At 38.1% G+C, this 22287-nt stretch overlaps 1 protein-coding gene across 2 annotated transcripts in view; it reads left to right on the forward strand.

The window, feature by feature from the left end:
* The window catches only part of TSGA10 (testis specific 10), a 31176-nt gene continuing 8889 nt past the window's right edge, over window positions 1–22287 (forward strand). The window contains exons 1-13 of one of the 2 annotated variants that reach the window (XM_075426905.1): window positions 1–31; window positions 522–677; window positions 1025–1198; window positions 1366–1443; window positions 4937–5088; window positions 6505–6620; window positions 11514–11668; window positions 12884–12939; window positions 13168–13336; window positions 15511–15621; window positions 16199–16384; window positions 21004–21206; window positions 21527–21631. In XM_075426905.1, the coding sequence (XP_075283020.1) occupies window positions 5–31; window positions 522–677; window positions 1025–1198; window positions 1366–1443; window positions 4937–5088; window positions 6505–6620; window positions 11514–11668; window positions 12884–12939; window positions 13168–13336; window positions 15511–15621; window positions 16199–16384; window positions 21004–21206; window positions 21527–21631 (1688 nt within the window). In that variant the 5' untranslated portion in view covers window positions 1–4. The remainder of the gene's footprint in view (window positions 32–521; window positions 678–1024; window positions 1199–1365; window positions 1444–4936; window positions 5089–6504; window positions 6621–11513; window positions 11669–12883; window positions 12940–13167; window positions 13337–15510; window positions 15622–16198; window positions 16385–21003; window positions 21207–21526; window positions 21632–22287) is intronic. The other variant, XM_075426913.1, reaches the window with a different exon arrangement.

Here is a 22287-nt window from a genome sequence, read left to right on the forward strand (position 1 = left end):
CAGCATGTCCAAAAAATTTTCGTCCATGCAGGTGAGCTTGGAAGACACTCTGGAAAAGCAGGAATTTATTTTTTTAAATGTTGGTTTATTTTACACTAAATTACCAAAGCCATAATTACCAGGAAGTAAAATTAATTGGTTATAAACAGAAGGAGACATGAGATAGGAATGGGCCAATAATGTGAACTCAACTGCCACTTTACACTGCATGCATGTATGTCACTTTGAATGGTTACTGACAACTGCTTACATTTCACGTAATTATTAACGTGATTGTCAGTACCATTTGTGATAGACATTTGCTGCTCAAAATAATTCAGTGCATTTTGTGTATTTTAGAAAATGTTATGTATATCTGGTCTCTAATGCTAAGAAATATGTATGTGCAGTCTTGACTGTCTAGAGGTTACTAGGTTGAAAGCTTGTTAAATCTTTTGCAGAAAATTCCAAACCAGATACAATAAGAAAGCATATCAAGTTTTGTTTCTCTGCTTTAACCTTGTTTCGCCTTATTCTTTAAGGGAGCACGTTCTGATCCAAAAGTTTTGAAAATATTGAGAGAACGTGAAGAACTTAAGTCAACGCTGAAAAAATATGAGCGCTATGTGGCAGAAATTCAGGGTAACTTCAAAGTTTTAAGAGCTGAGAGAGACAAAATTGTCAATCTTTATGAACAGGTAATTTCATTTATATTTGTGTGATTAATTAAAATAACTTAAAGTGATGTGCAGGAAAAAAAATCCTGATTTTCTGTGAAAAAGAAAAAATGCAAAGCATTTGTTTAAAAAAAATAGAAAAAAAAGTTATGGAAGTTCTGTGGTTTGCATCTGTCAGTTAAATAGAGGTTTGTAAGTGCTGTCCTGAGTTAATGCTTTCCTGAGTCAGACAATATATGCACAAATCATTATTTCACCTTTGATATTGCACAGTTTCTGGGATGCTCTGCATTACCAGCCATATGCTACAGTAACATATCACATTATCTATTCCATGTTTCTGTTATGCTGCTGTTTTTGAAAAACAGGCGCAGGAAGAGATCTCTCGACTTCGTCAGGAAGTTATCAGATGCCCCAGAGCTCCTAAAAGTACTGTGATAGCTCAAGCTGTGTTAAGACATGTGGAGATAGAAAGGGATACAGCACTGTCAGATTTCCGAAGGATGACTACGGAACGTGATAGTCTCAGGGAGCAGTTAAAGGTTTGATTCTTCCCCCCCTCCAGGTTATTTTAACATGAAAATTACTTAGTGGTGTAATTCAAGTTGCTAAAGATTTTTGTTCTAATCCTGAGAGTTAATTGCATTACATGTTTGTGGTGAGTTCAGACTTGTTCTATATGTGGTTTTGTTGTTGTTATTTGATACAGATTTCCCAACAGACTGCATTTAATGAAAAAGCTCATTTGGAACAGAGAATTGAAGAGCTAGAAACTACTATTCAAAATGTAAGTGAAAATAGTTATTTACGGAATTTTAAATGTAATACAGGTGATGTTTATGGTTAATCCTGCAGGACCAGCCTGACTGCTTTCTATCAGGAAAAAGCAGGCATAGAGCAGTGGATGTTCCTTACTAAGACTATAGCAAGGCTTTTGACACGGTTACCCACAGTGTTCTTGTATCCAGGTTAGGATGCTAATGTCTGGGTGGGTGGGCAGCTAGATGGGGGGAAATTTGATTGGATGGTCAGTCTTAGCAGGTAGCAGTTAGGTAGCATGTCATGCTTGGCCTGAAGAGCGTTAACGTGGAGCACCAGAGGTGTTTGTTCTGAGGCCTGTCCTGTTTAATATCTTTATCAGTGCCCTGAAGGAGGTAACCGAATGTGCGCTCACAAAGTTTGCAGATGACACCAAATTAGGGAAAACTGTTGATGTACTCAAGAATCATAGAATCATAGAAAGTTTTGGGTTGGAAGGGACTCCTAGAGGTCATCTAGTCCAACCCCCCCACAGCGAGCAGGGACACCACTAACTAGATCAGGTTGCTCAGAGCCCTGTCCAACCTGGTCTTGAATGTTTCCAGGGATGGGGCCTCCACCACCTCTCTGGGCAACCCATTCCAGTGTTTCACAACCCTCATTGTAAAGAATTTCTTCCTTATATCCAGCCTAAACCTACTCTGTTTTAGTTTAAAACCATTACCCCTTGTCCTGTCACTGCTGTCTCTACTAAAAAGATTGTCCCCATCTTTCCTATAGGCTCTCTTTAAGTACTGAAATGCTGCAATCAGGTCTCCCTGCAGCCTTCTCTTCTCCAGGCTGAACAAGCCCAACTCTCTCAGCCTGTCCTCATAGGAGAGGTGCTCCAGCCCTCGGATCATTTTTGTAGCCCTCCTTTGGACCCGCTCCAACAGTTCCATGTCCTTCTTGTGCTGAGGGCTCCAGAGCGGAACGCAGTACTCCAGGTGAGGTCTCACCAGAGCAGAGTAGAGGGGCAGAATCACCTCTCTCGACCTGCTGGCCACGCTTTTCCTGATGCAGCCCAGGACACGGTTGGCCCTCTGGGCTGCCAGCGCACATTGCCGGCTCATGTCCAGCCTTTCGTCTGTCAGTACCCCCAAGTCCCTCTCAGCAGGGCTGCTCTCGATCCTTTCATCCCCCAGCCTGTATTGATAGCGGGGATTACCCCGACCCAGGTGTAGGACCTTGCACTTGGCCTTGTTGAACCTCATGAGGTTCACACAGGCCCACCTCTCCAGCTTGTCCAGGTCCCTCTGGATGGCATCCCGTCCTTCTGGTGTCTCGACTGTACCACTCAGCTTGGTGTCATCTGCAAACTTGCTGAGGGTACACTCGATGTCGCTGTCCATGTCATTGATAAATATATTGAACAGCAAAAAAGGGGTGTCATCATAGAGACCAAGACAGGTAGGAAGAATGGACGACAGGAACCTTATGAGGTCCAGCAAGGATGAATGCCAGGTTCTGAATTTGGGAAGAAGAGCCACTGGCAGCAGTACAAGTTGGGAACAAATGGCTTGGGACCAGCTCTGCTGAAAAGGCCCTGGAAGCCCTGGTGTAGAGCAGGCTGTACATGAGCCAGCAGTGGCAAAGAAGGTCAAGACTGTACTAGGCTGTGTGAACAGGACAGAGCCAGTAACTCAAGGGAAGTGATTGTCTCTCTTTGCTGAGCACTCATTAGACCACACCTGGAATACCACATCCAGTTTTGCCACCACAGTACAAGAAAAACATTGCTAAACTGGAGCGAGATTAATAGAGGGCTCCTATAATACTTGGGTTTGGAACACTTTCTGTATGAGAGAAGGCTGCTGGAACTGGGCTTGTTCCACTTGGAGTAGAGGTGGCTTAAGAGGGACCTAAGTCCTGCAGGCCAGTACTCATCAAGAAGTCAGAAATAGGCTTTTCACAGCAGTGCATGGTGGAAGTATGAGCAACAATGGGCATCAGCTGAAACAAGGAGGGTTCAGGCCAAATACAGGGAAGTACTTTCTTCACGTGAGGACAGTTGAGCAGTCTCCAGCCTTGGAGATTTTCAAGACCAGACTGGACAAAGCCGTGAGCAACCTGACCTCGGAGCTGGCCCTTCTTTGAGCAGAAGTTTAGACTAGAGACCTGGAGTCCGTTCCAGTGTGAATTGTCTTAGGACTGCATTTTATTAAGACCTGATGCTCCAAAACCAGGTCTAATTGTACTGTTCTGGCAAGTCCTATTTAATGTGGCTTATGTTACTTGCATGTGCAATTGTTTGCTAACATATGGTGCTAAAATAGAAAATAAAAACATTAATAAAATAAATATAAATCTTAAATATGTTTATAGTCTTGGTAGAACTTGATTTTTAAATAGATTAACATTGATTTCTGTAGTGTATTTTTGTTCCAGATCTGGTGGTTACAAATTCTGCTTCATTTTCTTTTCCCCTTCAGCCTTTTAAATCCTACCAAGCTTATAAGTGTATTTCCAAGGATTATATGAAGAATACTCTGTAGGCTTAAATAGTTCTGAGTACTCTGAGCTGTAAATTAGCTTTAATCATGTTTGACATGATGTGTGATGAATATTGGGAACAGTCCTGTTTTAGGTACATCATCTCATTTCTTCAGTTCATTTGATACCTTTTCAGGGGTATACATCGATATGATATTTATGGCACTAGTATTAAAAAAGTTACTGCATACCAGAGGCTCACTGCCTTGTTCTTTAGCAGTCTGACCATTGATTATAGCAACACAGAAATCAATACTGAAAGAATCAGTGAATGAGGAGAGGGATGAGTTGAGAATTTTTTACCTTAAAAGAGCTGTTTCAAGTAATTTAGAAAGGACAGTTCTTTAAATGTTAAGTGTAAGCATTTTAATGATGAGACGCAGCTTTCTTTGAACTGGAGATGTCAAAGTAGCTTTGCTGGAATCTCTTCAAGTTTCTGGACCTGTTCTTTGTTCTAGGTCCAGACCTAAAGGCCTCATGGTGGTAACTTCATCATATAGTGCTTTATGCAAATGTTTTAGAGCAATTTCTCTTGCCAGTTATCAGCATAGTGATATAACTTAGTAGAGGCATAAATCCATCATTGGTAATGTTGTATGCTGAACTGTAATTTCTCCCTTTGTACACTCATAATAATGTTTTCTGTTACGTTATTTTGCACTGAAAACTTTTAATGTTGATCCATGCCAAACATTTTTGCCCTTGGCCATAATTACCAACTTACACTTTACATTAATAAATGAAAATATTCCCAGAGATCTGAAAGACAGGAAATTGATTGTCCTTCAGAGGAAGTGAAAATCACATTTCGGCCCTTTGCCAACTACCTTCAGTAGACTTGGAGTCAGGCCCTGAGTAAATGAGATGCTTGGACATTTCTCCTTCAGTAAAAGATCTGTGCAAACAACAGAGTAGAATTTGAATTAATAGGACAAATTCTATGTATAAATCATCTTTTTTTGGCTTTGAATGTTTAATTATATTTATAGTTAGATAGTGAACGGTTAGAACAGATGTCCGAAGTGGCACTAATGAAAGATACCATTGATTCTCTGGAAACTGAGATGAAAAGATTGGCAAGAAGAGCACTGGACTCTGAAACTGAGCTCAGCCGACAGGAAGCTGAGTATGTTTCACTTAGGTAAGTAAAAGTATATAACTGCGTTAGTTTGATGAGTAGCATCAGCCTATGTCCGTTGGTTTTCATAACTGTTACATAGCTCAAAGGGAGAGGAATTTACGATAGTTTTTCTTATGAGCCACCCTTCTTTGCTTATTTATATGTAAATGTTCGTGGCTTCTTGATATTATGTTGTGCTGAAAACCGTCTTCAGTGAAAAAGTAAAATTCACTCTGACTTGTAGTTAGGAGCTTTCCATTAGAAGCTGCAGGGATTGATGTTTTTTGGTAAATAGCATATTAATTTTAAAAAAATTAATTTCTTACTGTTGTTTTTATAGAAGCAAGCAAACTTGCATAAACTAATGAGTGTCACATGTAGTTAGTTTGAAACATCCTTTTTGTAATCTTGGAGCTTTTCATGAGAGGAGATAAAACTGGAGCCTTGCATAGGGTTTATGGCCCGCTGCTCAGCTAACCGGTTCCTAGCCGTGTTCAGAAGCATGTAGTGGAACCAGACTCAGTCGAAGCCTTTAGGGAAGAAAGCATAGGGCAGTGAGTGCAAAATAAAAAAGGATAACTTACTGACTGGAGGGAAAGATCAAATAAGTGTGAAGTTCATGCAGCAAGATAAGAAGGACTAGGTCACAGACTGAACTAGGCTACAGAGTGAACAGACTGCAAGAGAAGATACTGTGACTTTTTCCTTTTGTGTTTCCCTAAATATAGTTCAGTTAGGCAAACACTCTCCTAAACCTATGTGTCTTTACAAGTGACTGGTGTAGTCAACACATGGGTGTTGCAGGGGTTTTTTGTTGGATGCTGATTGTCAGGAATGCTGGGTGCTAGCCTGCAATACTGTGCTGGCCCACAATGCCTTTCTAAGGATGCTCTGGTTCCTAAAATAACATGAACTCCTTTGCAAATCCAGTCCTGAGTTATTACTGTTTTATAATAAGTTGTCAGAATTACGAACACTGTGAAAATTGAGTTGTTGAAGATTAGTTGCTGCTACTAAAATATCTTTTTCTTTTCCCCTCAAACCAGACTGATAGTTCTCTTCAGTTTCTTCAACAGTTTGAGAATCATTAGTATTACTACTTGATTTGAACGTATGACCTGGGTATAACTTGAAATAGGTCAAGCATTCCACTGTATGTCCCAAGTGATGATTTTTATTTTAATAATTTCTGAGAAGTTTTTACCACTTTACCTGTTGTAAAGAATGCTTCTTAGTTTTCTGGGATTCTTTACAGGAGTATTCAGACTTTACTATCTAGAGGTTAAGGTTAACATTAATAAAATATCCCAAAAAGGCTAAAATATACAGAAGAATCTTGCTTTTTCTTAACTTTTGCAGTTTTAGTGACATTTCAAAAGGGGAAAAAAACCCATATAAACTTCTGAATTCTCCTGTTTAATGCTTCTGCTTTTCCAGTTTATTGAATGAAAAGACAGAACAGAGCCTTTCAGAGACTCAGCGAAGCCTTGTTAAGAAAAAATATGAAATGCAACTTACCCAAGAGAAAATTACGCTTTTGAATGAAAAAATTGGTGAGTGACAGATACAGTTTTTGTAATAAAATTCAATATGCTATTTGTTATAGTACTGCTTGTTTCTTTATTTTTCCTTATGGATTGAAAGTAAAAGTGTTGAATGCAAATAAATATACTATTGACAGATTTAACATTTCAAGTGCAAAACATCTGTTTTCTTTTGTTATTGTGAGGTTTTTGCATTTTAAAATGTGATAAAGCTCTTGCAAGTGAGTTTCAGTGACAGTACATACTGTCAGCTGAACAATGTTTGGTGGTACCAATGTGCAGTGTCTCAGCATATCAGCTATATTTACGATCCGCTGAGGTGGCAGTGGCACCTCTCAGCATCATAAGATGATGACGATGGAATCAGGAAAACATCCTTTATAGTATATATCCTATATTATATGTTGCACCTTTTTTGTATTGTGGGAGTAAAGGAGGTAGGTAAAGAAATTATTTATTATTCCTGCAGTGCCAAGGAATGTGTTCTGACTTACAAAATTACAACTGTAGTGTGTTAGAAGTCTTTTATTATTTTCTACAGATGCAGTTGACGTAATCTGTTGTCAAATGCAGTGCTCCATTTGTGAAGGGAAAATTAAGCTAACCTGCAGCTAATGACATCTACTGTTAGCACTGCTTTATGCTATTAAAATACATTGTTTTCTGTCACTTACAAATTTCAAACTCTGGTTATTTGGATTTAAACATTTTATTCAAGATGAACATTTCATTTGAATAAATAAACATTTCATTCAAAGTGAGCTTCACTTTTTTTAATGCTTTGGCTAAAGTGTTTAAGCCACTCCTGAGAAGCCACTCCTGAGAAGCCTCGAAAAAATATTATTTGTCCACGTTAACATCCACATATTTTATTTTAAAAGTCCTATACTGCTGGTACAGTACAGTAGAGACTTAATGTTTGATAGGCATGTCAATCTATGTGTTACTGCATGCTTTTGATTGTTCCCAGGAAATGTGTCCAAATTAACCATATTTTAAGCCTCAAAAAAAAAAATCAATTCATTAAAGCTGAATGGAGACTTTTCAGAATTTGAGAGGAACTACAGCGTAGGTGTGGGCAGAGAATGTACTGAGAAGAAAGTTGAGAGGTTTTAACTTGCAGGATCAATAAAGAGAGGATCCTGAGATTACAGTTTCGATGAGGCAGCATAATCATTGTAAAATAGGTAGGAAAAGTAAACTTAATAAAGAGCCAGGAGACAAGTGAAGAATAGGGATATTGGCTGGATAAGAATTTGCAGCAAGGAGGATTGGTTATCAGAGGAGACTGTAAGTAGGAAACAGCAAGACTGGGAGTCAGTGAATGGAGAAATTGAGTGTGGGGGTGGCACCATGGAAAGCTGGGGCAGTGCAAGAAGTCAGAGACTGAAAATTAATAAAGTGAGGGGAGGGAGTGAATAAGGATCAGAGACATCCAGTGAAGAGAGCTAGTATGAAGTGGTTAAAGAGACTGGAAAGATCCTTAAAATTGGATGACTAGTTCAGAGATTGTGGGTAAGACTTGGAGCTATTGGACACGCACTGTGACTAGAACCTGTGAGCAGCTATACAGACAGAATATTTAGGACTTGGACAATAATGCTGGAAGCAGGAGAAAGATTGAAAGTAAAAGGAGATTGAGATGGAAAATGTGGATTTAGGAGTTTAGTATGGTAGGGAAGGAGTCTAGGATGAGAAACCTTAAGACTTGGGGCTGACAAAAGTGAAGAGAAAGAATGTGCAGTTAATGGTATCTTGTTGGAGAAGATGGAAAGAAAGTGTATGTGCCCACTAGAGAACCTTTTCCCTTTTGGAGTCTGGAATGGAACTAGGGATTTCCAAGTCTTGTGTTACCTATTCTTGTCAGCAAAATAATGTACACTTGGCACACTGTCTCTTTCCAGTGCTTGTCCGCGGAGGGAACAGCAGTGTAGTCCCCCCCAGTGGTTCAACTTCTATGTCCTGTGACACACAACGGGAATCCCTATTGTGCTTTTTGTTTTTCACACAAGTTAAGTAACTTATTTCAGAGTTGGGAATGCGTGTCTTAAGGTTGTCTCTACTACTTAACAAATAAACCCTGGTATATTTTTTTTAACTCATAGTATTGTTTTTAATTAGACTATCATGTGGTGTTTTTCTGTAGGAGCCTTGCTGCAACCTTTGCAGAGTTTTCTAGGGAGTAAATCAGTGTTGTCTAGTGAAGCAAGCTTGTCTCTCAGATCTTCTCCTTAGCTGAAAATACAGTGAATAAAGCAGGTAATTGCAGAAAGAGAAAGCACAGGCTATTTAAAATGTTAAACGTTGTTCTGCAGTATTTTATACCACTGCTGTCTGTACATTGAATTTTGGGGTGAGACACAATGAAACTTTTCAGAATTCCTCACTAACTATAGATATGACCTATTTTCAGAGTGCCTGATTTGAGACTTCAGTTATTAATTTTCAGAAATGTTGAACCCTGGGGCAGCACCCATGGTTGTTTTTTTGGACATGTAATACTTCCTGTCCTGCAAATTTAGGTCACAGTTTGGGCATCCAAAATAATCAGATAGCATTTTAAATTGACCTTTGTGCCTCTATTCCTTCTCTGTAAAATAGTGAGAATGCTTAGAATCACAGAATGGTTGAGCTCTGAAGGCACCTCTGAAGGTCATCTTGTCCACCCCTCCTTCTCGAGCAGGGCCACCTAGAGCCAGTCGCCCAGGACTGTGTCTAGATGGCCGTTGAATATCTTCAAGGAAGAAAGTAATCTCTCCCTGGGGCAACCTGTTCCAGTGCTCAGTCACCCTCACAGTGAAACGAAAAGTGTTTCTTGATGTTCAGAGGGAGCCTCCTGTGTTTCAGTTTGTGCCCATTGCCTCTTGTCCTGTGACTGGGTACCACTGAAAGGGCCTGGCTCTGTCCTCTTCGCACCCTCCCTTCAGGTATTTATACACATTTATGAGATCTCCCCCTGAGCCTTCTCCAGGTTAAACAGTCCCAGCTCTCTCAGCTTTTCCTCATAGGAGAAATGCTGTAGCCCCTGAGTTATCTTCGTGGCCCTTCATTGGACTCTCTCCAGTATATCCATGCCTCTCTTGTACTGGGGAGCCCACAACTGGACCCAGCCCTCCAGGTGTGTCTCACCAGTGCTGAGTAGAAGGGAAGGATCACCTCCCTCGACCAGCTGGCAATACTTTCCTTAATGCAGCCCAGGATACTGTTAGCCGCCTTTGCAGCGAGGGCACGCTGGTGGCTCCAGTTGAACATGGTGTTCACCCTGAACCCCAGCTTTCCTGCCGAGCCACTTTCCAGCTTGTGTACTGGTGCCTGGAGTTGTTTGTCCCCAGGTGCAGGACTTTACACTTCCCTTTGTTGTTGTTGACACTCCTGTCAGCCCCTTTCTCCAGTCTGTCAAGGTCTGTCTGGATGGCAGCATGACCCCTCTGGTGTATCAGCCACTCTCTGTTTTGTGTCATTGGGAAAATTCCTGACGATACACTCTGCCCCGTTATCCAGATCATTAATGAAGAGGTAGACCAGGAATGGACGCAGTATTAACCCCTGAGGCACACCACTAGTTACCCACCTTCACCTAGACTTTGCGCCGCCAATCACCACCCTCTGAGCCTGGCTCTTCAGCCAGTTTTCAGTCCACCTCACCGCTCATGCAGCCCATATGTCAGCAGCTCCTCTATGAGTATCTTATGGGAGATACTGTCAAACACCTTATTGTACTCAAGGTAGACAACATCCACTGCTCTCCCCTCATCCACCAAGCCAGTCGTTACATCAGAGAACTTTGTCAATTTGGTCAAGCATGACTTCCCCTGAATGAAGCCATGCTGACTACTACTGATGATTTTCTTGTCCTTAATGTGCCTGGAAATGGTTTCCAGGATTAGCTGGATCCATCAGGATTTTCTTTAGAGCCAGGTTTGAACATTGTCTTAGCAGATTCCAGAGCCATGTATCCAAAAATATGGGGTGGAAATCTGAGTGCCTTTCATCTTGTGTTTTGAAATAGGGAAAGATTCTGTGGAAAAAAACAGAATGTGAATGTATTCTATGATGTCCCTAGAAGACTGAGTTACAGATCATTTTAATTTGGATGTTTTATCTCCTGGAAGTGGTTAATAAGTATCATTCAATAAGCCAAATTACACTGATATTTAAAGAGTAATTTGCAGCCTGCATGGTTTTTATGAGATGTAAGATGCACTCTAAGAAGAGTTTCTGTGGTTGTCCTCTGCAAATGCAATGTATGTAGATCATATAAGGATTGATTCTCTGACCATTTAAAGGTAAATGTAGTGTGTAACACCTTATTAGCTGAAAGAAGATAAGGAGAGACATCTTTCAGAATTTGATTTTGTAATGAGTAGATGGCTTTTTTCATTACTATCTTTGCATTTTTTAAGTGGTGTTGAATTTTATAAATGCATTACTCTTACATAAAGTTCATTTAAATAAAAAAATATTTCAGAAAAAATGGCTAATATATATAATAATGGCTATCAATATATTATAATCTATAATATATAATAATCGCTATCAATCTCTTACTTCAGTGGTCATTACACGCTATAGTCTACATATTGCTTCTGTATATTGTAATTCTGTTTAAGCCTTTATTGTTATAATGGCTGAGAAAATTATTTTTACTGATCTAAACATTTGCTGTATAGATAGATTTGTTTTGAGACAAGTAATTTAATGCCTTGATCTAAGGAAGAATGCAGTTCTATAAATACCAGTTGGATTACTTACATGTTTCGAAAAGGTACGTGCTTCGTTGCTTTCTTGAAGAGGAGCTTTTGCCATATTCTTTTATGCTTTAGAAGTATAGCAGAAGAATTTTTATTTTTTATTTCAAATGGGTTGAATTAATAAAAATGAGAACTTTCTGATTGTGTCCAGGTAACTTTTCAAGACAAAGTCGTGTACAACAAGAGGAGATCTGTGCTTTGAAAGAAACAGTTGCACAGCTTGATAAGGAGAAGGCATCTTTGCAAGACTCCGTGGAACAAGGAAGAGAGAAGATTGCCACTTTTGAGGAAAGCCTTGCAATTAAAGTATGTTCTAACATGTAAACAGTCACATAGTCACAAAAGGTAAATAGGGAACAGATCTGTTGGGTCATCACACGTATCTTATATTGGTATATACAACAGTGCTCAGTGCTGACCTAGTTCTGCTCCAGTTTCAAGGTAACAATAAAACTCATGTTGACTACAAAGCAGTAGGCCTAAGCGGTACTGAGCATCTCATGTTTGGTGTTTTGCATGGTGTATACTTAGCAAGAGACAAGGCTTTAAGTACTTTCCTGAAGTGGAGAAGAGTAAATTAGCCAATAAAATATTCTGTTTATCATGAAATTTAGCCTGAATTCTTCCTTAGGGTCCACTGATGTTAAAGATTCAGGGTGTCAAGTAATATTGCCTCTGTTGTCATTGAAGATGGATCTGATTCTTTTCACCTTAACGTATACTACACAGTGTGATTTCAAACTATATAATGAAGCTGCTTAGTTCTTAGTTCTGAAACATTATTTTTTACTTCAGCTTAAGTCGTCTGGATACTGATTTAGGATAAACTAAAGAAGGTATTTTTTTAAGTGTTCTGATTGTTAACTCAAGAATTTGCATTGATTTTTAACAAAATCATAAAAGATATTGCAGGACAGGCTAAAATCATCTTGCCATAAGCACTAACTTTGCATTTTTAAAACTGTGAATTGTACAGTGGTGTGCCTTTTAGAGAAGAGATGGCTGTGTCTCGCCTATCTTACGTCTCCAGTGGAAGACATTTCCTTAGCCTATCTATGCTTCTTTTAATATATGTATACAAAGGCAAGGGAGTAAAGTAATATACTTTGTGATGGAATTCTTATTCTATCAGTTACAAGCTACCAGACTCTTGTAGTTTATTCATGGTAAAAAAACTATGATAACTTGTTTAACAGGTAGAAGACATCATTTAGTTTTGAGAGTGTGAGACAAATGCTACCTTTAGAATGACAAAGGATTAAAAAATGTAATTAAAATTATTATATTCTGCAGAAGATAACAGTATTTCTTCCTTTATTTGCCAAATTAGATTATCAGAATTTTCAGCTCTAAACAGTACACGATGAAACTTGAAAAATCACAATCCATTTTGCATTAAATAGTTAAATTTATCAGCTAGCTGAATAAAAGGAAAATATAAACAAACTGTTTTTTTTTTTCTTTCCAATTTACACTGAGGAGTGGTGAGAGGTTTATTTTAATTTTGTATTTCTTTTCAAGGAGAAAATAATTTCAGATTTGAAGATTCTGATTTCTGAGTTGGAGCATTCCACAAAGTAAGGATGAAATGTCAAGATCATTACCAAATTTTGGTTAATTTAGAACATTAAATCAACAATTGAATCATGAGATGTGCTAATGTATAAATATTTTTTTACTCTATTAAATATTAAAATGTTACAGCTTTGTTTCATGACTTGCAAATTTAGCCACTGGAAAAGCTGTCATTTGTATTAGGTTGGGCAGTATTGTCATACCTGAAGTATTTCTTATTTGCTGCATAGAAAATCTACTGAAGCACTCTGTGTCTGTGAGAAAGATATCATCCGTCTGCGTCAACAGCTACAAGAAACCAACAAAGAACTGGCACAGACTAACAAGAACAGAGAATCATTAGCTCAGGAGAAAGACAGGTTACAAGAGCATCTTTCTAATATTAAGCAAGAAAATCAGGTATATTTGTACAGAGAACCTTTGACTAAAAAGGAAAATGTTGTATTTTTCAAGTAGTGCATAGAATTGGTGGGTCCTTATCTGAAGTAAATCTGCAAACTAGTTTTTAAGCTCATTTTTCAAACTGTGCTTTTTCCCTTATTGTCAGCTTACTTGTATAAAGAGGACCAGCTATTCTTATGTAATGGTTTGGATGTTTATGTTGAGTAACTGCTAATTAATGTTTTTTTCTGATCTTCATGTAAAAACGCTGTGGCAGTTATAACTACTGCTTATAGGGAAAAGTACTATAAAGGAGGCAGCGAGTATTTCTTACACTGTGCTGTGACTGGCCTAGAGCACTTACAAGCTTATGAATTTGACTTGCTAATAATTTAAGACAATACACGTTTTAATAGCGTTCAAAACTTTATTAATAGTATTGTATTTACATTCCTTTAAAGTGGCTTTTGGATAAAAGATGCTGGAAATATTTGGTTATAATACAAGATTACATTATCTACTGTGTTATTTATCTGTGTGCAGTTACTAATGGAAGTAGTTAAAATACTTAAAACTAAAGTGTCATCTCATGCACACACAATGTTCATGCAGCAATGTATTTTCCAAGCAGCTAGAAATTAAGCTTAATACCTGTAGTAGTTCATCACTATATAATATTCTGTTTTTCCTTCTTTATATTCAACCTCTTGCCGTCACTTAGGTTTTCTGATACTTGCTCAGTTCTCTGCACTTTTTTTACTGCTTAGGGTATCTTTGTCTTTGAAAATACTTTTTGCTCTCCTAGCTTTCTCTTCCTCTAGAAGTGATACCCAGTTTTGAAGGAGCAGATTAACTTCACCTGATTTTAGCTATATAAAAGTTTTCAGGCATTAAGGCTCCTTTTGAAGAACAGCCTTCCAGAAGGAGATTCATCCCATCCAAGTTTTTAATGTGATCCATTTTACCTCTCTCCCTTTATTATAGAGGAAACATAGCTAACTAGATCAGGTGCCTAATTCTGCACTGCAAAAATTAGGTGAGAGGAATCTCATTCTAAATAACTCTTCTCTCAAACGTAGTGCTCTGTTCTCTTTAGCGCCCTCTTTGAGTACCCTAGAGAAGTCAAGGTCCATAGTAGCGAGCATTACTAGAAACACGGATTGCTGAAAGAGATTACTCCAGGGAATCGGTACTCTGAAGCTTCTCTCAGAATCACAGTTGATACTGATGGGTTCAGCTGGTACAAAACACAGCCTCCTGTTGCTTCTAGCTACTTTCAAAAGCTTCAAGGTTTTCTTTGCAGTGCCTGGATGCTTGTGGAAGGAGTTAGAAACAAAAAGTCTTAGCCTCACAGGATCAACTACTTTTTAATGGACTTGCCTCTATAATGTGTATTGGTTCTTCAATTAATTTAGGTGATACTCAAAGTATTTAAAGTAGCATTCTAATTTCTTCACTTGGGCTTACTGGAAAAATTCACCAATTTCCAGAGCACCTTTCTCAGCAAATTGCAGCCTTTTCACAACAGGAATAGGGGTTTCTCCATAGCTTCCTCCACACCCCTCTCCCCCCTCACCTTCCCCCAGTTCTTGCAGCTGAGTGTCCTCATAATAATTTTGTAAGGAAGAGTTTCTGAACAGGGCAGTTTAAAACAGCCTTTTTGCAGGTTTTTTTCCTCATTCTGTTTTCTTTCTCAAGCAATAGTTGCCTGAAATTCTGTGTGCATTCTCCTAATACGTGTGGCTTTTTTTCTCCCGATCAGGAGATTAGCACTTAATTAGTTAATCCAATTTTTTAGCTGTCTTCTGCTTTTTTGAATGTGGGCTTTTAAGAGACTGTAACATGTAAAAAAGAGGGAGCTGACTCTGAGCCTGTCTGGTTAAATGGGGCAGACTATTTTTTTTATGACCATCTAGCTGCTAAATATACCATCTGTATTTTTCTTCTGAACTGCTACATTCTTTTATTGAATTTTTCTTCTAAGAAGATTTAGCATTATTTGTAAGTCAAAGAAACAAAATATTTTTGAGAAATGCAAAATTTTTTAATAGAAATATATGTGGTTTAGATTTTATATAGCCTTTAAATAACAAATTAATAAAATCATAGGCGTTAGATACGCACTAATTCTGTGTTTTTGTAAAGGTACAGACAGTATACTTTAACCTTTTGAAACAAATCTTTCTTCATAGATACTATATAAAAAACTAGCACAGTGCCAAAATGAGCTTGATGATATGAAGTCAAAAGCCCAGGATTCAAACACAGATATTGTCAGGCTGAAGGGTGTACTGAAGTCTAAAGTGAGTATATGGATTAAACCTGTTAATAAAAGCTGTTGTTTTAACTAAACATGAAATTTTAACCGTATTTCCATGGAAGAATTTGCTTCCTAGACAAAACTGATTTGCATTCTACTAACATGTTTTTAATAGTTTGAACATACTTCTTTGCTGTTTTTTGTAGTACGCAAGTAATGAAGAATATTTCATTGTGTTTTTATATATATATATACAGATGTGTGTTTATTTAACTCAAAAATTTAGACAATGAATAATACAGACACTTGGAACTCTCTTGTCTTTATTACCATATGTGATTAATAGTAAAAAAACCCAAACAAACTTCTGCAATATATTGCTGTACCTTGTATTTGTAATGTTAATCTATCCATTTGTAACCGATGCCTTTTGAGAATTCAAATGTGGCCATCTTGAACAAAACACTGATTCTTGAGAAGTCTCTCAATGTTTTGACTAAATGGCAAAGTTTTCAGTGGAAAGAGAACATCCAATACCTTGTCATACCTGTAGATCTATAGGTAGCCCTATTTTGTGACGCATACTGTGAATTACTAAACAAACAAGCTTTATGTGTTAGGAGAGAGAGAACTGTGAGCTTTTGGAGAATTACCACAAAGCCTGTGAACAAGGAGAAAGTTGGGAAGCAAAATGCCATCAAGCAGAAGCAAAGTGTAGCTCTGTTAGACGGGCACTGGTCAGTGTGGAGTCTGAGAACCATAGGTTGAAAGAGAAAATGGATTCCCTTGAAACAAAAATGGAGCAAGTAAGTTGAAATCATTCCTTCCATAGTTCAACGTTGAAATAGTCTGGTAGTATTTTAAGCCTGCAGCTGTTTAAAATTATGCTTAATGCCATTTCTTGTATTTTAGCAATATTTGCTACAATGAACTATATGGAGTTTGAGCTTATTAAATAACATGACTAGAGTTCCACTAGTTTCACTTGGGAAAAAAATCTTAAAAAATAATAGCATATTTCAAGGAAAAAAATATTATCAATTATAAAATGCTCTCATGTTTGGATTACTAAAGCCATAATGTCACACCCAACTGCACAGCATACCTGAAAAATACCTAGTGCTTTGTTAGCTGTTACATTCCTCTCCCTGCTTTTCTTGCTTCCCACTTTTCAACCTTCTTTCCACTGCTTTGGGTGTCCCAAAGATCCTCGTCCCGCCTGAAAAACTGAAGAACTTCAAGGGCAATGCACATAATGACTTTGAAAATACGTTATGAACATATAAACTATCTTCTGGTTTTGGGTTGTTAAAGTTTTTGTTGCAGATCATCTCTGCTTCCTGGAACACCTCTCCTATGAGGAAAGGCTGAGAGAGTTGGGGTTGTTCAGCCTGGAGAAGAGAAGGCTGCGGGGAGACCTTAAAGCAGCCTTCCAGTACCTGAAGGGGGCCTGCAGGAAGGATGGAGAGGGACATTTTACAAGGGCATAGAGTGATAGGACAAGGGGGAATGGCTTCAAACTGAAAGAGGGTAGATTGAAATTAGATATAAGGAAGAAATTCTTTACTGTGAGGGTGGTGAGGCACTGGAACAGGTTGCCCAGAGAAGCTGTGGCTGCCCCCTCCCTGGCAGTGTTCAAGGCCAGGTTGGATGAGGCTTTGAGCAACCTGGTCTAGTGGAAGGTGTCCCTGCCCATGGCGGGAGGGGTGGAAGTACATAATCTGTAAGGTCCCTTCCGACTCAAACCATTCTATGGTTCTATGATTGCGTAGGCTACTGAGGACTACCCGTGTATGTTAGATGTTCAAGAGAAACTGAGCTGCTGCTGTTCAGGAAATGGATGCAAACAGCACAGGAAGATTGTGTGGCAGATTTTGACATTTTTTGAATATAATAAAACTGGTACATGGTCCTAGTTTGTCTAGCCAACCTCAAACAGGTAGCGATGTCATCCTTCTAATTCTTTCCCACATGCCTGCTATTACGTATCACAATAAACAGGCCTCTTCCTGAAAACTCTGTCAACAAATCGAGTCAGAAATCCAGATGGATATCATATTCGGGTTCATAGCAGTTACATGTAAGACACATATCTAGAACACAGAAGTTTTTATTCAAAAAATCTTAACGTCCTTAGCAGTGCCCTGTGTTCCTTGTGCTTTTTTTTAGGTAGGATGGGGCTAGAATTAATGTGACATGCTCCACCTAGAATCATCTCTTTTGATGTCATTCCAAAGAAAATCTTTCAAGGAAGTCACAGCGCTTTCTCTCTCCCTTTGCTTTTGTCAACCTTCCAGACTCATTCTGCCACCTACTGAAAGTCAAGTAGTTAAAAGTGATCAGAAATACAACTCAGGTGTCACTGGGCGAAGTACAGGAAAGCTGTACTTCGACTGTATTTAATTTAAAATATACAAAATTCTGAATGCCTTTAGCCAGAACTGCTGCTGACTTGTGGACTTCTCTTTAGTGTGGCTTCTGTCATCTTAGTCATGCCCGACTTTACAGGTGACAGCAGTATGACTGACAGTATCTCTGCGCTCACTGATCGTCTACATGCAAGAATACATTTTATTGCTAAAATAAGAGAATCTAATCTGAAAATGGAATGGGGCCTATGGCAGAATTTTGAACCTTATTAGCTCTGCAGAAGGAGTAGAATTCTAAGAATAGAGTCCAGAATGTCAGTAGCTGATTTTGGTGTCAGAAGCAAGAACTCTTCTCTTTAGTTTTTGTATATGGGCATTATTTAAATAAATAACTAAAGTTTGTTCCAGAATACAAGACTATTGTCTCTTAAAATTCACCACAATTACTTAGAGATATTTTTGTAAGATTTTGGAAGCAGTTTTAAATTTTCTTTGCCGTAGAGTTTTGATTATCTGATATTGCTTTACTGTAGCATTTAACAACAGAAGCAGCATACAGGTCTCGGATATCTGCCTTAAGCAAGTCTCTTGTGAAAATGGAAGGAGAGCTTCAAAACATGCATCAGGAAAGAGTCTCTATACTTGCAAATCTCACATCTACACAAGAACTTTGCATTAAACTAGATGCAGTCAAAGATCAATTAAATCAGCAGTTAACTTCCTCAGCAGAGAAGGTAGAAGGGGTATGTGAAATATATTAGAAAAAAAAGTTTATGTTCATGTTATCCTTAGGGGATCTAAATCTACTTTGGGATCTAAAATGATCAAATATATCCCTATTGATTATTAGTGTTTCAATTTTTTAATGTTTAATTTGACATTCCTCAGTGGCTTACTCCTCAGAGGATGGATGCTGTATACTATTTGAAAAGCTCACTGCTTTGCAAGGTTTTACTATGAATACTCAAAAATCAGGACATAAAATTACTGGTGGTTTTCTTGAAAGATGTCTTGGATTTTACATCTAGTCACTAAGTAAGCAAAATAGCTGGAGTGGTTTATTAGCAAAGAAACTTGACATCGACTTTAAAATGCTTGACTGTTTTAGGAATTATCAGTATCTCTAGTAATCTTTCCTTAATTTCTCTTGAAGACCAATTTCTGATGACCTTGATTTTTACAAAAACTACAGAATTAATGTTTGATAGGCAAATTTTTAAAAACTCATCTTGCATAAACTCTGAAAAATTGTTCATACATACTCAGATTATTCAGATATTTTCCGTATGATTCTATCACTGTCCTGTCTGTCCTCTGCTCCAGCTGAGATAATTCCTAGTTCTTTACAGGCTTCCAGCATTCTTTTTTAACCTCTATGCTTTTTCCATATGCCGTGTGTAAAGCTACTGTTTGACAGTTGGTTATTTGTTCCACCCAAATGTGTGTGATGTCTTTTGTATGCCTGTGGAATCCTCTGTGGTGCTTTCAGTGGAGAACTTTTCCATCATACAACATTTGTCTGAAGCTTTTGTGAGATCTCATATGACTAAGACTTCCTGGATCCTTCTGTGAGATTGTCAGTGAAGGGGCTTGCTGGGGCTGTGGAAAGCAGCAACAGTTTCAGGAGAGAAAAATGCAGTTGGATAGAAGTCTGAAGTTGGGAAATTTTCACCAATATTTTCATACCTTTCAACAAGTAGTCTTTCATCAGCTGTGTATAACTTTCAGATAGGGCTCCTATTTTACATAATATTCTAATGCAGAAATCTGTGTTACTAGATTGCAGCGTATATATATATATATATCCAGGAGTGGAAACTAAACTTGATGCTGAATAATATTGTTCTTTTGGTGTTTCTAATACTGTTTTTTTTTCCTATAACTTATGCTGTCTACAGTTTTCAGTATTCTTTTGTTCTGAATTACAAAAGTAGCATATCAAAACTGTTTATAGGCAAAGGAACTAGATTGTTGATTGTCAGTTAGTAGAAAATCAGTGTTTAGTTTGGTAAAACCAAGTAATTCGAGTTCTGCTTTGGAAAGTTAAAAATGTGGTTTGTTTTGGTGTAGTGTTGTTTGGTTTTTTTTTGTTGCCCCCCCTGCCCTGTTAGCCTGTGACCAGAGTACTCTCAGTATCTTCCTGGTTCAAACACACGAATGGTTATCCTCTGAAAATTCTGAAGAATGTGCTGGAGAGCTGGGCTATTTGTTATAACGTCTGGGTTCATAGATTTAACATGACCTCTGGGTGAGCATTATTGTGCTTAACATAAACTAAGTTCGAGTAAAATACAGCTAGAAGTATCTGCGGTACCCCAAATGGACTCAGTTAGACATACTAAAATGCATACAAGAAAAGATGGAGAAAAAATAGCATCTAGCTTACGTTAAGATTAAAACAGGCACTTTCTGTGTTTCAGTAGCTGACACAATAGAGATTTTCCTGACTCACTGTTTTTCCTTTTTGTGTATTTATGGCTCAGGTGTGTCCATTGTTCCCTTTTCAGTGGAACTTACTAGGTTTTATGGGTATTCTTTTTTAGGTTCCCCCAAGATATGTAGATGTCTAATCTTTTTTTTTAGATTTTATTAATTTTCCCTTTCCCCCCAAATTTTTTCTTTATACTTGTTAAAGTAAAATAAGTGTAATCTCACTCTGCTGGAGATGCAGATTTTGGGTTTTTATACCAGGTGTCACTTCCTGCATGCAGAGGGTTAATCAGTAGTTTCTTGCAACAACAAAATGTAAAACTTTCCTCCTCTTCTTTAATGATTCTGTCTGCAGTTTGTATCCAGTGATCCATATATTTCATAGCATTTTGTCACTTGTATCAAGTACATTTATATTCTGATATATACATTGGGTGAATTTATAAATCTGACACAGGATTTTCACTGAGGGCAAATATAACACTAATCATCCATGTTGGAGTGAGAGCAAATTTTGGTCATTGATTGCAGGCTTCCTTTTTTTTTTTTTTTTTTTTAAGATTACCATAATAGATAGCCAGTAAGCTTAACAGACATACATCTAAAACTTTAAAATCTTTGTTTAGCTGAAGAGCGAATGTGAGTCATCCCGTTCTGAAATAGAGCTGCTGAGAAAACAACTGGGAAATGAAAGAGCATCTATGAAAAACCTGGAATCTTTGCTTATGTCCAGTCGTGAGAAAGAACTTCATTCACAGATAGCAAATCAAGGAAAAGACTCTGAAATTCAGTTTCTCAAGGAACAGCTTTCTTTAGCAGAAAATAAACTGTGAGTAAATAACCAGGAGAATATTGCAGTTTGTTCATTCTTCCCAAGTGTATATACACACAGCTGGTTTTATATCTAGCTGCATTTTCAAATGGCCAATGTACCTTAGTTACCTTAACAGCAGAAGATACCAAAAACCTACTTCTGATTCCCCAGCTATACCCTGATAGACTTTTCTGTGTAGTATTACATTTTACTCCAAAAATTGTTCTTAATCTCATTTGCATGGCGTAGCTGCCCTTTTCATTTTGGATAATTGTATTGGTGGCATACTTGGCAGATTATAGTTGCTATCTAATTAAAGTGTATGGACTTTACAGTGCTGTGCAGAGTCGAGATTTTACTCAGCTCAGAAAGAGAGCAGTTCAGCTAGAACTGGAACTGGATATCACCGAGAGACAGCTGGGGACTGAGCGCTTTGAAAGGCAAGTATATGGTTTTGTCTTGTGCTTCCTGCATCTAATTGGGGTGAAATGCAATATAGTACTAAGACTTAGGCTAATTAGTAGGTTAAACAGTAAAGTTTGGTTTTTCTCTGCGGCACATCTCCTGTGTGTTTGGAGGCTATTCATGTCACTGAATTTAGTCTGTGTAGCTGTTATATACGCTGTCTAAATTAGTTGTCTAGGTTCCCTTTACAGCCAATGGAATGAGACAGTGAGATAAACTGCCCTCTGGAATTGCCTGGTTTAAGATGGGATGGGTCACTTTCCTGAAGATGCTTGTCTGCATTCATTTATAGTGATTCCTGTTTGATCTATAGTGAGACTCTAGGTGACTAGTTGGCTAGAAAAGTGATTTATAGACTACTAAGTTCTGTGGTACGAATGACTACCTTTTGGCTACACCTGTACTAGTGAACTAAACCAGGTCAGAGCATTAGCTTGAGGGGTCCACACAACTGCATATATACTTGTCCAAACTGTTTAATTACTAGTATACACTCTGGAATTATTTTAGCCTGTACCAACCCGCATTCTCCCAGATACTGCTTGGGGCACAGAAGGTGCTAGGGATGGTTCCCGAATGGCAGTATGCCCAAAGCAATTTTTTTTTCTTTTTTTGGCTTTTTCATAAAATC

The sequence above is a fragment of the Opisthocomus hoazin genome, chromosome 1 (assembly GCF_030867145.1).
Source record: "Opisthocomus hoazin isolate bOpiHoa1 chromosome 1, bOpiHoa1.hap1, whole genome shotgun sequence".
Taxonomy (NCBI): Eukaryota; Metazoa; Chordata; class Aves; order Opisthocomiformes; family Opisthocomidae; genus Opisthocomus; species Opisthocomus hoazin.